The following is an 18,121-nucleotide window of genomic DNA, read 5'->3' as shown; positions in this document are numbered from 1 at the left end:
TTTGGTCTCAGTGGATGTACTTGTGACCTTATCGAGCACTCAGAGGAGAGAAAGGAGAAAATTGGTAGTGTATGTTTGTGGAAATACAGTGGAAACCAAGTGAAAAATGCTTGAGTAGCAGGAGAATTAATTAGTATGGTTATGACTGGGCAGCAGATATTTATAAGTAACTTTGTGATGTTTCACACCACTTCAGTCTTGGTGCAATTTCCAAAAAAGTCTGTCTCTGCCAAAGTTGCATAGCAGCATTTCTGCTTTTTCAGTGTATGAAATCCTTCATAGGTCATGTCTCCTGCTCTGTTGACTAATTTTGTTTGTGTGGTGCCCTGGAAGTCACGTTGCAGCTTTAGTTTTTTGCTTTCATGCTGCCTGAGAGCTCCTGCCCTTCTCTTTGTGCTGCTGTAGAAGGGCATGGTGCAGCTTCCCAGCCTCTGAACAATGAGGCAGCAGGCAGCAGCTTCTGTTTACATTGGACTTTGTAGTTGGACTGTATGTGTTGTCTATTTTACAGCCTAGATTTGGAAGACTATTCCAACATGTGTGGAGAATTTCTTCATTAAATCCTCCTTGAAATTGATAGCACAAACAAAAAGTGTAGACTTCATTTTAATTTAGCTAAACAATTTACCTCCTGCTTACTTATGCTTTTCATTTCCCAGGGCTTTTTTAACACAAACATTTCTCCTTCCTAAGGTGTCTAACAACTGTCTTTTTTCCAGGGATACTGTTATGAAAAGAGTGAAATGGTATAATGGGAAAAACTTACTTATCATAATGATATAAAGAAGGTGTAAAGAAGAAAAGGGGAACTGGGATGTTTTGCTGACAACTAGAAATATCTTGGATAAATGATAGAGATTATAGACAGATCACTTAATTTCTAAGATTATTATGTTACATTATGCTTAAAAGATTTTTTAAAATAAGTTTTCTCTCAGAATTTGAGGATTTGGCTGCTAAGAGGGATGTCTTCATAACACAGTCTCAATACAAATTCATTGTCCTTAATTCTTATCAAGAAAATACAAAATGTGAATGACTAGAATCAGTAAAAGTTTCTGAATTTTTGAGGTTGGGTCAAATTTGGCAGGAGAGGTATTCTGCAGTCTGTGTACTTATGCTCAATCTGCCTCCTCAGCCTTATTTGCCTAAGTCAGCAAAGTTAGTGTTCTCTGCACTGAAGGGTTTGCACTGAGCTGAGTGATGGGCTGCAGCTCCTGGTTTCTGTTGTACCCATGTGATTTCAAATGGCAAGCCACTACACTTACCCTGGTTGCATTCAGCAGTGCCTGACTGAAACCTTGCTGTGATTGTGAAATATCACGTGGCTGATTTATGTCTCTGTAAAGAAGAATATTTTTAATACAGTTGTATATTCCCCACTTGAGCTAAATTTTTCCCAGTGTCTTTCTTTAGAGGTTTTTGACATAAAAAAGGCTTAACAGTATTTTTTTTTCATGTATTCCAATAGTTCTTTTTTAATAGCTGAGTTTCTATAGGATCAAATGTTATTAACTTTTTATTCCCAGCCTTAGAAGAATCATAGGCACAGTGGCTCCCTGTAGTTAGTTTATACTTTAGCAGCAGCAAAAATGCCAGTAATGTATTATACAATCACAGTATAATAAAGTTGTGCCTGTGCAGGGGGCCATACCTTGTTCTATATTGCCCCTTCTCGGTTGTAGGGCTGACCTTTGTCCACTGACCTTTGCTTGTGCCTGGCTGGTTTTCAAAGACTAAACAAGCTGCCCCATGTGTACTATCATTTAGTGGCAATCACACCCTTGCAATTTTCAGACACCTGTTCATTTAGCAGCTCAAATAAGCCTTAGTTACCTTATTCAAATCTAGTACACGCCCAGCTGTTTCTCCTCAGCCTGTGTGTGTTGCCTGTTACCTCAGTGTGAAGGTGCCCCAGATACGAAAGAGCAGATTACATAAAAGCCATCCTCCGTAAATGGCAAAGCTGAGCCTGTACCTCCCAGGCTAATACTAGTCTGCATCAGTAGGTCCAAAGGTGAGCAGGTGGTGGGACAAGTAAGCTGCTGAAGAATACCTAGCCAAGTGAAATATGAAATAAACTTGTGCCTAAACAAACAACAACAAAAAAAATTACATCCATGCGTTATTTTTTGTAAAGTCTGGCAAATCATAGAACCATCGGATGGTTTGGGTTGGAAGGGACCTTAAAGGTCATCTAGTTCCAATTCCCTGACATGGGCAGGGGTGCCCCCCACTAGATCAAGTTGCTCAGGGCCCCCTCCAGCAAATGTTGGAGATCAGTGTGCTACCAAAGGGGGAAAGATTGAAGCATTTCAGCATCTTCTGTTGAGGTCGAGAAAGAAGTGGGGAACAAGATTATGAGAATCAATTTATGGAGAGTGTGTAAAGAGTGGTTAGCACACTCGGTCTTACTGATGCTAGTACTACGAGGAGGAGAGACAGGGTGATGTTTAAAAATCCAGATAAGAATGTTCTTCCTAGATGAGGCTTCCTAATTAGACCAGTTTCTGTCTTGGGATTCAGCCTTTCATGTGGTAAATGCTCAGTTATAAATGTACGAAGCTATTGATTTTCTGATGCCTTGCCAGCAGCTCATATATTGAATATTTAATGTAACCCAAATACTTGTTTCCTAGAAATACTCAGAGATTTAAAAAAACAAATCAAACTCAGTCTCTAGAGTTTACAGTTTAACCAGTTGTTTACTGGACAATCTAAAGAGGAAGGTGTGAAGTGTCTGTCTGGAATGGGGAAGGGATCCTTCCAGAAGACATTCAATGTTTGCACTGACTCGGATGGACTTGGATGGATGGAATTGCAGATGGATGATCTTCAAGCTTTGTGAGTGATGAGTATGGTGGTTTTCATCCTGTTATCTGCTAATTTGTAGGTATCTGTGAGTTCCTTTGAAGAGGTCTATGAAAGATATTCTAAGAAAATAAAGTACATTTATGTTACAAAGCAATTCAAATGCACCAGTTTTTAAGGTAGTCCAAACTCATAATTGAATTTTTGTAGGGAGTGTAAAAGGATTGAAAAAACATTGTCTGAACTTATATTTTAGATTATATTCTTTGCAGTTTATGTTCCCTGTGTTATAGGATTAGTCCTCCTCTTAATTTCAAATTTTAGTGAATGGAGCAAAACTTAATGACCTTTGGACTACTCCTGAAGTTAAACATGAGGTACGAGATTTCTCTCCAAGCAAGGAGAGCTCCTCAATATAAACTAGTAAATAAACTGAAACAGCCCACAGTTAATTACAGCAGGACCTTGAATCAGAGTTGGATCTCTCAGTAATTAAAGTCATTAGGACTACTGCTGTTTACTTTGATGCATGCAGGATTAAAATATTTGTTACGTTTTGGGTGTTTTTTTTCTGGAAATTTTCATTAAATGAGCAAAATGTAGTTGTATTGCTGTTTCCCCTAGCAAGAACCTCAGTGTCAGCAATCTATGCTTTTGCCTTAAAGAAACAAACCAAACAAAGGCTTTATTTTCTTGCATGGAGATGCTGTTAGATGTGCTATTAGGAGTATTAAAATAATTTCAAGTTAACTATGTTTAGTTATGCAATAGATTTTATTTTAAGGATGTGTTCCCTTGCATGAAAAGTTACAACATGAGTAAAGGGTAAACAGCAGTCATCTGTCAGCTGGGGAAAACATTACTTCACTATAAATATGGGGGAGAAGAAGAAACTAGAGTCAGACTAGTGGGCCAGACTTTATGACCCATGTGAGAACATGGGCAACTTCTAAAATAGCAGTGAAATGGGTTTCAAAGTGTGAAAGGATCTGGGGAGATGTGACGAGTGACTATTTTAAGTCCTACAGGTGCAGAAAACTGCCAAAACTGTTGGATAAGATGTGCCTTCTTCATTCTGTCGTGTCTTCACAGATAGCTGTTCTTTATTAATGAGGTTTATAGAGAGCAGTGCTTTGCGGTGGCTCATACTGCTGTGATACAGCAGACACTTTGAGGAGGAGGTTCTGGCCATACTGCTTGAAAATGTTGATCTTTTCTCAGGGGAGCCATTAGAAAAGCTCACCTGAGCTGTGATAGATGCCAGGCTGCTGCTCTGGGGCAGAGTGAAATGGATTTCACATCCTCCATTAACAAAAACCTCTCCTTCCTCCAGCCCTGTAAAAATTATGCTGTACATGATTTTCGGGAAGAGGGAGAGAAATGCACAGAAAGCCACGGTGCAGCACTCTGCCTTTTACCATTAGCAGAATTGTTGTCTAAGATAGCAGGACTGTGCTTCTTTGGGAGTTGACTTCATCATCTGGAGGTGCCAGGTCAGGTTGATCACAACACATCTGTTTCCACACTATACAAGTATCTGTTCCATGCACTGTTGTGTTTGTCCCTTTGACAGCATGCTAACAGTTGTGGGGTTTCTATTTCCTTACGCTCAGCTTTAGGGCTGTTTCCAACCTTTCCTTTCATGCAGGCTTGTATAGGTAAAGGATAAAAATAGTTTCATGTTAAAAAACCCAAACAAAACCATAAAGCTCAACTCCGAGCCTGCTTTTTCTGGGCTAATGAATGTCACAGCTTCTAACTGGAGCATCGCATTCCAAAAGGAACAAAGTGAGCAGCTTTTATTACTGTGATGATGCATCCTGCTTCCAGCAAAGCAATCCCCATGCGCCTTTCTTCAAGTTCTGCTCACTGAGCTGAACCCAGTCCCTGTTGTCTCTCTTGCTTCCCTTGCTATGGTTTTCATTTTTCTCCCTTCACATTTTGTTTATCTCTTGTCACACCCTCCCATTTCCCAATCTCTTTGCCTTTGGCACTCTCAGAACAGCAACGCCCACAGTGCTGATTAATCTCTTAATAAATCTCAGATTCAGTAGCAGGAATTGGAACTCTACCAGGCTTTGGAGAAGACTCTGACCTTCATCCTGGACTACCTCAGCCCAGCTCAAACATGCCAGAAAGGAGGAGATGCAGTTGCTTTAGTGCTTTTCACCTGTTAACCTGGATAAGTTCACTTCAGAACTGACAACTTCCGTAACCCTACATTTGAGCAGCCTCTTGTGATGCTTATTATTTGACACACTGTGGTGTGTTTACTGGAATGAGATAATGGAGGTCACAAAGACCTCTGCAGGAATATGTGGAGGTGCATGGTTACAGTTTTGTTGCACAAAATCTGTGAAACATGGTCTAAATCTTAGTGAAATGAAACCAAAATATACAGTCATATATTTAATAATACCAATGCAAAATCAAATTTTTAAATTGCAGTCAGCAAGGGAAAACATGTAGGACTTGTATACTGCCTCAGTAATATTTTATCCCTGAGTTCCTCATTTCACCAGTTTAGTTGCAGAATTATTAGATAAATGTACACACATTCTCTATGTGATTAACCATTTCATCTGGAATCCTAAGGTGTGGTCTTGGTGACCTTCGGCAAGCTGGCTAGTTGTGCCCTGCTCTGCAAAACAGAGCAAAGACTCTATTTGTGGTCTAGTTTGTCATCTTAAGTTAAGCAACAGATGAGAATAGGTTGCCTCGAGAGGGTGTGGACGCCCCATCCCTGAAGTGTTCGACACCAGGTTGAGAGGGACCCTGAGCAACTTGATTTAATGAATGACATCCCTGCCTATGGCAAGGGGATTTGGAACGAGATGATCAAGGTCCCTTCTACTCCAAACCATTCTATGATTCTGTGAGTTCAATCTCTCATGGTCCTTTTGAGCTGACTATCTTTACAGAGCAGGAATTACCTTAATCTTTTTATCTCTTCAGCATGAGAATTGCATGGCTGGATTTCAGAGCACTGCTGCTCCTTTCTGACATGACCTGCACAAAAGAAATAACCTACAGCAATGCTATTTTACGGTACCTAATACGGGGGTATTTTTTATTGGTCTGGAAAAGAGACTATGGATGCCAGTGAGATGCAAATTTTAAATGAGTATATACTTTCTAAAATTAATTCACTTTATGACCTCTGTTGATCCTCACTCAGTGCCAGCTATATTTGAGTTGGTGTCAGCAATATTGATGCCATATTTATCAGGAGCTGAATGACAAGATGAGATGATCGCAGTGCTTTTAGGTGGCAATAGTGATTGAGCTGCTTTAGATGCAGGAAGTGTGGATGCAGGCTCAGCGTTTCACTGCTCATCCTTAGTGTTCTGTGCTGCTTAAGCCTTTCTCTGGTATACCATCTGCCATGAGACTAGCTGTCAGGGAGGCCTAGGGAAAGACAATAAATCAAACAAATTTCTGACTGGTTTTTTTTATTCACTTTCCCTGATGCTTGATGAAAAATCACTGTATCATTTGCTGTGGAGCTGGTTCTCAGGTGTTAGACTGAGTTCTGTGCTCCAAAATAGTTACTCCTGTCATGATAAAAGCCGCTTGGGCGGGGATGTTTTGTTACTAAAACTAAAATGATTTCACTTGATGGTTTATTAATTCTGGTAATAAGAGAAATAGTAAGTGAGAGAAAACTCACCTACTGGAAAAAATATTCTCAAACTTGAAAAAAGTTTAGACTGTTTAAACTTTTATTTCCTTGCATTGAGTTCAAGGAACTGAAGGGAGTGGTGGTGGTGGTATCCAAACAGCAGAAAACATGGCTAGTTCATGACAAACAATACTTAAGTTCAAAGGCCAGAATAACTAACCAGCAAATATGTCTAGAGGTTTTTTGTCTTTATTATTTGTACTTGTTATCTGTGTGGGTTTTATTGTTTTGAGAAGTGAATTAAATCCAGGGGATTCTCAACAACATACATTGTGTCCTGGTCTGAACTGGACAAACTGCTTGCTGACCTTGAAGCCTGCAAGGTTTTTGCTCCGAAGATAAGTTTGCCTGCTTCTTGGCATACACGTCGAGCGTACTGTAGAAAAGATTTGAAACTCATAAGAAATATGAAACTCTGAATGAAAAGCAAATAGAGATAACAGCATTGTTTAATGAGGAGTTGTAAGATGAAAGTTAGACTACTTTGCATGTTAAAGCTCTCCGCTTCCAAAGTGACTGTTAGAAGAACCAAATGTTTACAGGGTGTTTGCTTAATGGCATATTATGGAAACTGTGTCTGTAGATTAATCTTTTTAGCTACGTTGTGCTCTGATTTAAATTGACAGGATTTTATTTTACCTGGGACTGCATTGAAAGCACTTTAGAAGTAGTAGGTACCTAATGCAGAAGTTCTCTCCAGGTCTCTACAACATCAGTGGTACCTATTTGGAAAGCCGATACTATGTTCTTCATATTCTCTAGAGTTTTAAGAATTAGTGGATTCTCTGTCTCCAAACAAAGCCAACAGAACTAAATGCATGTAACAGATGGGTCTATAACCACCTATTCTGCTTTTTATTTTACTTTACAAGCATGAAGTCCAAACAGAATGTTAAGCAGGGTGTAAAGTTGATATTTTAGTGACCTGAATAGAGTTCAGCATTGTAATGTCAGTGCTTATACATGCTTCAACCCTCAAGATACCCATTTCTCAGTCTCTTGGACCAAATACTGTATCTTCAGCTTGGGAATGTGAGGAATTTCCCTTTCACATTCAGTTGTACAAAAAAGATATCTGCTTCAGAAGTCACACTTTTTTTGTATAACATACCTGTGCAGAACTGACTAAATAATAGAGGCGAAATGTTGATAGTCTTGGCCAAAGGTAATTTAAAGACAAGTGTTAGAGATGAGATTTTGCTTTGGGATTGGATTTTACCTGAATGCTTTTAACTCGCCCACCCACAACCACTCCCCCAAGTAATTTGTAGGACCTAGGCTTCAACATAGGTGCAAAACTCATTGAACATTTGGTAAGAGAGCTGTGAATAAATGAAGCAAAGGATGGGGAAATCTAAACTGTATAATCTGCCTGGGTTATGATGAACTGTTCACAGGAACTTTGTGTTCTCTGAAAGTGGCATATAACAAATGTTAAAGATTTTAACTCTTGTTATTTAACATGGGTAATAGTAAAACAAGGAGTAATTCATAGAAAGTAGATTCAGCTTCAGAGAAAAATTTTCAAGAAATCCACAAAGTGATGAGAAAGTACATTACCATGACTGTAAGATCTCAAGGTGCTGATGGAGAGATCACACAAGAGTTTAATGGAAAAGCCAGGTGCACACCAGAGACAGAGGATAGATTAGACCTGGGAGGATCCTGTTTTTCCATTTATAATTCTAATTGTTAAGTCCATTAATAGGAAGGCAGTTAGACAAAAGATGCAAGCAACAGTGCTAAAAGAGCTCACGGGGATGGAGTTGGAGCAGTGCCCTGCTGCCCCAGGAGAGATGTCTAGCTCTCCTGTGATGGCTGAAATTCTTTCAAACACTTGAAATAATCACTCTGTAAGATGATTAAAAAGTCAGGAGAGTTTGTGGGGGAGGGGGTGGTGTTAAGTAATCAAAGCTGTCAATTAGAAGGACATGGGCACAATTCAAAGGAGGGAGGGATTCAATGGAAAGAACAGATTTGTTTTTCTCTCTCAAGTGTAGGCACCATGTATTTACTTACAGTGCTTTGTAAAACTCTAGTGTGCAAGGACTAAAGGCCATGCAGATTTAGGACAGGCACGATCTCGTTAAACTTGCGCCATTCACATTTGAGTGGAATTAGGAGAAAGCTGAGAGTTTTCTCTTTCTTGGTTGTAAGGTGCTCAGTAAGATAACTGGTTTTTTTAAATACAGGGATAATATAATTCCGGTGTACTTCATGCATTCTCAATAACCATATTTCATATATGTTTTTAAATGTGAAAATGTTTTTTCATAAGCAGGATGCAAGGAAAAATATCCAAGATACACAGGAGATAGTTGTTTTCTGGTGAAGTTTCACAGATGTAATTCTTACGCAAGCTAAATTCTTCTAACTGTTACCTGCATGTGGTGTTGTTACTATATGAGGAAAATTGAACTCACTGTCTCCTCATGTGTTTCAGGTCGGCAAATTCCACCCTTAGATCCTCATGAAAACGGTAACAATGGAGCAATCAAACTTGGAAAGCAGACTTCACAGACGGGTAGGCGGTGCTGCTGACCCAACTTGATCTTTTTAGATTTACTTGAAAAACAGCACCATTTGCCTTTTTTTTCACTGAGAAAGGACTTTGTGATCTCAGTGACGTGGCTCCTTATCTTGAAAGCAGTAATTTCAATACTTCCCATGAGCAATAACGCAAGGACCAGAAGCAGAAGGCTTTACTTCAAAGGGATTTTGCAAAACCCAGTTGGAAAATCCTCTCTAATATCCTGTCAAAATTACAATGTCAGAGTACTCCCGACTCTCTGTTTAAACCAATGACTGAGGGTTTTTTTTTAATAAAAAGATTGGTTTATATATAAAATTTAGTTTTGCTGCAAAAACTTATCTTTTACATTGCAAAGTGGACTTGGCATGTTTTTAGAGTTTTCTCTGTAATAATAGGGTGAAAAAAACCCCACCATAAAACCTGAAACCTGATTTGCTTTTTTTTGTGGCTTCGCTGCCATCTTTTTAGCTGGACTCTGCTTCACTGTTTTTGTAAATCTGTAGCTTCATCTCACACTTTCAGTAAACATCAGCAAGAAATGGACTGAATTTGCTAACTGAAGGAAAAAAAATGGATCCAAAGGATGAGTGAATGCAGTTTTTACAGACTAGAGGTCAAAATCTGTGTCAGGAGGTGCTGTGTATGTGAAAGAAGGAGTTGTCATGAAGGAGGCTGCTGGACCGCAAACATTTCGAGTGTGCTCCAGAAGGAAGTGAAAATGCAGCCACTGTGCAATGACTGGAATGATTCCCTGTGCAGGGTGTAGGCTTCATTAATTACTGAAAATGTAGAAAGAACGTAAATACAGGCTTAATCTCCACTACTTACCAGGTTTTCTCCAAATCTGTGCCCCAGACCAAAGTTGTCTCTGTTCAAAGTTGCCTATTCCTTGGTTTCTAAAAGAGGATGCCACAGTGCCTAACTCCGCATGATCTCACTGCTGCGCTCCAAGAGACCTTCAAGTTCAGAGAATGATATTTCTGTACAAAAACTGCTTAAGAGAGCACAATATAATTTGGAGTTAGAGGCTGGAATCTAATAAAACAAACTTGAATGTTTGGTTACAAATGTAATTCTGTGAATTTGTGGAGTAGTCTTCTCATTTGTGGTGTGGAAGACCCACTGTGTGATATCTTTGAAGCATGATGCACTTGAAAAATGCAGTGTAGGAGAAAAATCCTACAGGTGGTTATAAACTGGTAATAATGTAAAACTGTATGCGTTTTTCACTTCCATCTTTTATGAATTTGTGTGACTGAGATGATAAAATCCAAATTTATCTTCTTCATCAATCTCATTGGAAATGGGGATTAGGGTAAGAAATGCCAGATTCAAAACCAGAGCCCAGCCTGCATTCCACAACATTAATTTGTTCTCTTATGAGGAAAATTATCGTCACTGCACATTTTGGGGGGAACTTACGAAAAGCAAACAAAAAGGAAAAACAGCTTGGCACAATAAATCATGAACAGGCAGGCTAAGAGCGTGGTTTCCGTGTTTATACATAAAAAGCAGACCTTATTGGCTGATTGTTAGATTGCTTTGATAAAATGTCACTAATTATTAGGGCTTGAAACAGAGCCAGATAAAATCAGCAGGAACATTTTGTCTCCAGAGGGCTTGGAGTACTTATAGGTGGGAAATGTCCCTCTGGATTTTATCTAAGAATCTAAACTGCATTGTTTTTCACATATAATCCATTTCTCCCATATTTTGGCCTCCTTTGAAAGCACTCATACTTGAAAATATGCCCTTGGATATTTTGGGTAAACTTTCAGTTGTCACCTGTGCTGATATATGATCCATCTCTCTGACTCATTGCAGCAACTGTTTTACTGATAATCCTGGGTTATTTAAGTGAAAATTCAGCAATCATCATTTTTGGTAGTTGGGGAGAGAGACAGGCTCCTTTAGGGAACATTTAATCCCTTCCTGGTACAAGCAAGTCTTCCAGTGGTGCCTGACTCTTTCACCTGGCTGTGGAGGGAGAGCTTAACCTGGCCTTCAGCGCTAAAGAAATATCAGACTTACCAGCGTCACAAATTCATACAATTTATGGGCTCTATGACCCAGTGCTGCAAGAGATCTGGTTCCTGCTAAGTAAAACCCAGTAAAAGGCTAGACCTTTTACCCAGGAAAACAAGGTGAGATCAAACCCATGTGTTTAAAGATGTCATAGATTTTTGTTCAATGTATAGCAGTAATGCATAACTGATTTTTTAGCTTTTGTAAATCATTGTAACATTGTTTTTTAACATGGCATCTCAAAACTTACTAAATCCTAATTGAGATGTCTGAAAGCTTTGTAAGACAATTCTGCAAGTTATGCTAGAACTGGCAAATGATGCTGATCTGCGTGGGATGTTGTCCTAAGTGCCAGCTCTCACAGCCCCCATTGAGCAGAATGTGAATCAGAACAGATTTATTAGTTATATGTTAAAATAGTTTAAAATTGGAAGTTTTTAACAGTGAATGTCTGGCAGATTTTTAAAATTTGAATGCTAAGTAGGCTCAAGATGTTTTTGCATTTGGTGGGTCAAATCTAAATCACCTTATTCTACTTTTAGTCAAGAAAAAGATTTAAATGAATAAGGATTCTGACTGTGTAAGTTCTTGATATTTGGTTTACTGTGAGCTTGAGCAGGGAAGTCTGAAGTCACAGGTGAAAAAATAACAGGCCACTGTGCTGCACAGAGCATCTCTCATTTTCTCTGAACAGAGGGCTCGCCTTCAACGATGATGTTGCCTCTGCTGTTCATCAAAGCTAAACTGCAGCTTTCACACACCTCTTGAAATGGGATTTATTATAAAAATTGTGATTTTCAAATGTAAAATCAATGATTTCTGCTTCCTTTTGTTGCCTATGTTGCTTGGAAAGTACCACTACCCTTCATAAACAGCCAGAAGAATGGCATAGAAAAATCTCCCAATCTCAGAGTCAAAAGTTTCAGCAGCAACTGGAATTCCTCTTAGTAGTTAATGGCTGGTGAAAAGTTAAATTACTGTACAGGAGCACCTGACTCTGTAGCTGATCGTCTGTAATAATAGGAATAGTAGTAATATCAATGCTGCCTTTCTAGGTTAGCCAGCTGGTGCTGGGTTTGTCCAAGATTTATTTTCTCAAGAGAGCTGGCAGCAGGACTGAGGCACAGGCTGTAGTGCCAAGGATATTTGGTAGAGCTTGTTTGCACCATGACTCGAGACTGTGACTGTCCAGTTGTGGGTGACTTGCTTTTCTAGCTTGTCGTGAACTAGTTTAAAAACAGAATTATGAAGGAACTGGTTTTCATATATGCTCCGCATATGTGTGTGTATATAAGTACGGTTTTATATTGTTGTGCTGACATGTAGTGTTTTTTCACTATGTCTGGTTCTCATATACTGCACATTGTATTCTGTAAGTACATTTTTTTTGTTAATCATCATTTCACCTTTATGGACTTAAAGTTGTGGATCAAAGGTAGCAAGAAGATAGGTACACATAGGTACAATTGTTGACTTGCCATTCTTATGCATGAAAATGGCATATTATAGAAAAAGTTTGTCTTGCAGACTGAGAAATCTAAAAAAGGCCCTTATTATTCAAGAATTGGGATTCTGAAGTAATAAAGTGACATTCAAAAAAAAAAAAGGAAAAAACTTATTTTTATTCATGGTACAGCATGTCTGTCTGAAATGCTGCAGTGTAACGTGGGTCTGTATCGATACCTAGAAAAGTTACCTGTCATCCCATGTCTTCACTAATCCTTCACGGCACATGGTAATAAGCATGACTAGATAGATTACATGTGTAAGCATTCTGACTATAATTAGACTGTCTTAATACAGTGATACATTTTACTATCCTACCCTTAATTATTTAAACCAGAGTCAGTGATAAATTGTCAGTTTAAAATCATCTGCTAAGTATCCTTCCTCTGTTTTGTTTATATAAGGGCTTTGACTGGGCTGGACCCACTCGCTTCATGTATGGGATGCTGCAATCTGTTAATACTTTACCTTTTGTTTTACGTATTAATTGTATCATACCTAATAATATTTTTTGCCCTAAAATGTAGTTTTGGTATTTTATTTAACCTACAATGATTAACGATAATAAACGTTCTAAATGCCTCTGATTTGGGGATGTCTCTGGTTTCAATAAAGCAAAACAAAATTGCTCTCATTTTGCACATCATCTGCTCTTGAAAAAGGTCTCTGTGCAGTCTGTGGATTACTTACCTGGGATTTAAATGCTGCTTGAAATGTGTATGGCTGGCCTTTTGGCAGAAACTGAATGCATTTCTGGAGGATTCTGCAGTGCAGGTGAACTTCCAAAAACCAGAAAAAGATGATCTGAAAATCCCTTTGATAAGTTATTTGATTTATCCATTAGAAGAGAGGGACCCGAGTGGCCAGTATCTGCTTAGAAATTTAGAATAGTAGCTGTCAGTAGAAAGGGAGCTTCCAGTTACCACTTGCTTTGAATAGCAGCAATGACTGGGATGTCTCATAAGACACTTTCTCTTTTGTATGTTTTTGTGATATATTTATTTTTCCCCCTACTTTATGTCCCTCAAACTTATACTTAGGAGATAAGGATTAACACTCTCTTAGGAAGTATGCAGTGTTTAATAAGCCTTAGTGCTATTGTTTCAAGAGGTGTTTAACCTCACCAGAAGTTTTTTGCACTGTTTGTCTCACACTTTCAAAGTTGTTACCACAACTATGAGGACTATGAATAAAGGGTTGGGTTGTTTGGGTTTTTTTAAGGAAAAACTGTTTTGGACTAGCACTATTCTAACTACTATGACAAATTCAACACACACCAGTACACAAGAGGCACAATAACTCAAATAACAGCACAGAACACCATTTTTATATGTAAGGAGGAACCAGTATTTCAAAGAGTTTTCTTATGTTGAGTTCAGTAGCTGCTGGATAGATACCCAGCAGGATCTGTTCCCTGCCTTAAAGCAGTTATAATTATCTTGAAAAAATCATGCATCTTTCCCCCAGCTATGCATAAATAAGAATGAACCCAGGTACACAACTGTAAACTAAAAGGTGAGGTACTTAAGTCAAGGAAAGTCTTAGCCCCTTAACTATTACCAGTGTGCTGGAAAATCAGAAGTGATTGCTGTTTTGCCTTTACGTATGTAAAGAGAGTTGTGCCCCTTGATGGATCAGTCCTTGTGTTATCAGTGGATGTTTTACATAGCTTAGAAGCATGTTCTTGTGGTGCTTTACGTTAGTTTGGAGTTGAATTTAGCAATTAGAGGGCAGCCGTACAATTGGCTGGAAAATAAATGTCTTCTACTTTCCTTTTGAACATTGAAGGTCATGTCTAGAGGTACTTCAGGAAAAGTATTTGACATTTCAGCCTTCAAAATCTTCATGACTCCAGCTTCAGTCCTTCTGCAAAGAGCATCATAGGACACCCTGCTGTGATCTCCTGAGCACTGTACGGAAATTGGGACAGAGAGGCTGATGAAATAGCCTGTGTAGCTATTTCATACCTCCACCCCCTCACCTCATCTGCAAAAGTGTTTAGGCTACTACTGCGTTTGTGAAATGCCTCCCTTCCCTGAAAGGAAAACTGTAAACTGCCGGATTATTACTTTTTTACCCCCCCTCGATGTTGTTTTACACAAGGCTACAGAGTAATTTTCTTTAAAAGTGTTAAAATGCTCATGGGAGGATAGACTAGCTAAAGGCATTTGTACAAATGCCCCTGTTAATTGATGCAGGTTACTCCCTAAAGTCTCGACATCAATGGTGGGATGCTGTCATTGTGTAATGGGGTTCTTCACCATCAATAATGTCTTCTTTTGATCTTCTATTTTTAAAACAGCTGGACTAGGGATAAAGTAATTGTTTGATATGAATGCTCTCTCACTGTCCAGAAGTAAGACTTTCCACTAAAAAGTCTGAAATCAATGGTTGACCACATTTAACAGATTAAGATGAGACAAAATACGCACTAGCATAAAGCGGCATAATACAGCTTTTTTGTGTATGAAATACCTATCTCAGATGGGTTTCTTCTATTTTGATTAAGAGTCCTAATTGCCAAATGCCTGTATTTCTGATACTACCAAGTGGATCTTGATGCAGATTAGTTTGCATTACCTCTACCACTGCTGTGTGTTTTGCGGGAATATGAGGACAGACTCATGATACTAGCAGTCATAATCATTGCATTTTCAAGAGATAGGTATAGAAGTGTTACCAGAATTGTTTTGTAACATAGATGTTGTGAAAACTTGAGGACAGCACACTGACAGAACTTGGTGTAAGAGACCTGTACAAACTTGCATTTTACGTCACAGCAATTAACAAGTTTTTAATCAGATGTCATTATTCAGTGCAGGGAAGAGAATTTTGAGTCTTCTGATTAGGTATTAAACATTTAGCAGCTCAGGAGTGATTTCTCTTTTCTGGCTGTAAGATTACTCCAGCACAAAATCATTTTTATCCCTGAGACTCCCTGAAGAACGAAACAAAAAAGAAAGCTTTCTTTGAAAAGTACTGACCTTGTTTTCTCAAAACCTCCTTGAGAACCCGAGCTTTCTCTTCCCATCACCTGTCAAAAGTTCTTTGAGACACACCTTATTTATGATGCATTCAACCTTTCTATTTGCTGCACTTTGGGAATTTTAGAAAACAAAAGTGCCTTTCCACTAAAGTCCATTTAATTCACATTTATTTTACCTAGTCAGTGCCACTCTGCTCCCTCCACAACAGTAAAATACATGTTTAAATAAGAAGATAAATACTTAACAACTAAATCCCTGTTCCCACACAGTATATAGAGTACTCTGGGGAGATGATCTGTTACAGACTAAAACAGAAATGATCCTTATGCTTCTGATTACATATTGACAAGTACCGATCAATAAGGAAGTCAGCTTACATGTCTGAGAGATGCCCTTGAGGAAAATGAACATCACATTCCTTCCTCCTGGTCAATATAACATGACTTGAGGGGCAAGTGATAGCATTGTTGTTACTGACTAAAAATAAATAAAAAATGAGTAAGAAGATGGTAACATTTTCTCTTCACTTGTTTAATAGGGTTGAAATGTAGGTTAAGCACCTTATAAAAGTAATTCCTGCTGCTTCTTGTCTTCAAAGACTCAAGTTGCTTTGCTGGCAAGTATATGTTTGGAGTTTTCACAGCAGTTTAATAAGAAACAGCAATGGATAGAATCTGGATAAAACAGTGCATTTCAAAATCACTTTCCTATATTCTAGCTCAGCAAAAAATCAAGTCATCGCCAAACCTGCAATCACTACCAATATCCAAGGTCTTGTCTGTGTTCATCACTTATCACATGGGACAATTTTGCATGGTGGATATTTACCAAAAAAAGCATAAAATGTGTAGAAGAAATCTAATAAAAGCCCTTAGAAAGAAGGACCTTCAAAATAAAGATTTATCTTTACTGTGCTATTTCTTGAGAAAGTCAGGAACACAAATGAGAATGAAATAGCGCTTCTGGCACCATTTCTTTTAGAGATACTGTTTGTACTTTGAGTTTTGCCACATTCTGTAGGTCATTCCTGATTCTCAAGGAAAATTTGCTTTCAAGGTGGCAACCTGAACAGCCTGCTGGCACCTAACCAGCTCTCCTCCCACGCCACAGCCTTTGAGTGGTTCTCATAAACTCAGTAAGGAGGGACAGAAGTCTTACTAGCAGCTGACGTGCCTAATGGAGGTGACTCAGTTTCTTGACAGTTTAGAATACTAAGGAGGTTCTTGAGATATGCTGGAAATATGAACTCACAATGACCTAGGAAAGGGCTTTCAACAGATAGAGTTGTTTCCTTGTAACAGGGATATCAGAAAAGGAAACTTCTTTTTTTAATATAAGTTTTTCACCACAGTTTTTGTTTGTTTGGGGTTGTTTTTATGCTTTTAGGAGATTAAATTTCTGGAGAGGAAATAGGTTTCTTGGAATGAAAACAAAGCTGGAATGTTTATTATTAAATTCTGAAGAGGGAAGATAATATTTAGAACTGAAAAGAAAGGACAAACGACGTGATGATGATGGTGGGTCACAACCCCATTGAGGTGATAAGAAACAAAAGCTATGTCTGAAACACAAAATCTGGGTTTGGGGTACAAAGGATATCACATTATAAATGGTCAGACTGCATATACACACATTTCATGGCACAGCCACGTTAACACCACTGTTACTTGAAAACCCTAGCTAATAACTGAGCATAAACAAACACGAGATTGAGTACATCAGGTGCCTATGCTCCACCTATTAAAATGATACCATATCTTTACCTATGGGTATGTCTGAATTTACAAAGTACAAAGTCCACTGAGTAAAAGATGATACCCTTTCACATAGTCCATGACACACTGGTTGAGTTGGAACCCTGGGCAAAGGGCTTTGGCTAATATATTCCAGTGCATTTACACAGCCACCCTGCCTACATGGCTTAGCTTTTCATGAAGCTTGATGCTGCCTGAATGATGTCTTGGAGTGATGGGTGGTTTTGCACAAAATGGGCAAATTGCTCCAGAGAAGACTAAAGAAGAAAGGATGAGGTGCCGATAAATGCATCCAAGTAGGTTTGCATTGACTGATTTAACCGCAGCATGTAGTATATACTTAGGTACTTGCTGCTGGCAGTATAACACAACATCCATCACTGAAAGTTAAAATGGAGGGATTTTTATTTTATTTCTCCCAGGAGGAAATTGATGCCTTAGAAAATCCACAAGGCTGGAGTCATCAAGTCATCACTGTCAGCGGACACGTCTTTCAGACACTTCGCCTTATCTCACTGTGAATCACACGGCAGTCAAAGGTGCATACCATGGCAAAAAATTGCACCCTTCCTTTTTAAACTTTGATAGACATAGTTTAAAAAATTGCAGGGCCTGAAGCAACTACTAGATTAGAAGGAGAGCCGCCATCTGAGAAGCCTGTTTCGCGTCACATCAGTGACAGCGAGGTGAGGATGTCTGGGAGCTACAGGTTTCAAAGCTCTAGGAAAGTGGTTACTTAGCTATTTGGCAAAATTACTCAGCCCATGTCTCTGGTAGTGCAGAAGTAATTGAGGTTGCCTTCTGACAGGTCTGCTTTTGAAGA

The 18,121-nt window shown here is 38.8% G+C and overlaps 1 protein-coding gene across 1 annotated transcript in view; it reads left to right on the top strand.

The window, feature by feature from the left end:
- Positions 1 to 13,191, top strand: part of RAB31 (RAB31, member RAS oncogene family) — a 66,931-nt gene extending 53,740 nt beyond the window's left edge. Inside the window, exon 7 of the mRNA XM_051774066.1 lies at positions 8,937 to 13,191. Within this exon, the coding sequence (XP_051630026.1) occupies positions 8,937 to 9,034 (98 nt within the window). The 3' untranslated portion in view covers positions 9,035 to 13,191. The remainder of the gene's footprint in view (positions 1 to 8,936) is intronic.
- Positions 13,192 to 18,121: the final 4,930 nt, after the last annotated feature.

The sequence above is a fragment of the Manacus candei genome, unplaced genomic scaffold, assembly GCF_025592945.1.
Source record: "Manacus candei isolate 608988 ecotype Guabito, Panama unplaced genomic scaffold, ASM2559294v1 h1tg000008l, whole genome shotgun sequence".
Taxonomy (NCBI): Eukaryota; Metazoa; Chordata; class Aves; order Passeriformes; family Pipridae; genus Manacus; species Manacus candei.
Note: the sequence above shows the minus strand (reverse complement) of the source record. Positions and strands in the feature narration are given on the sequence as shown.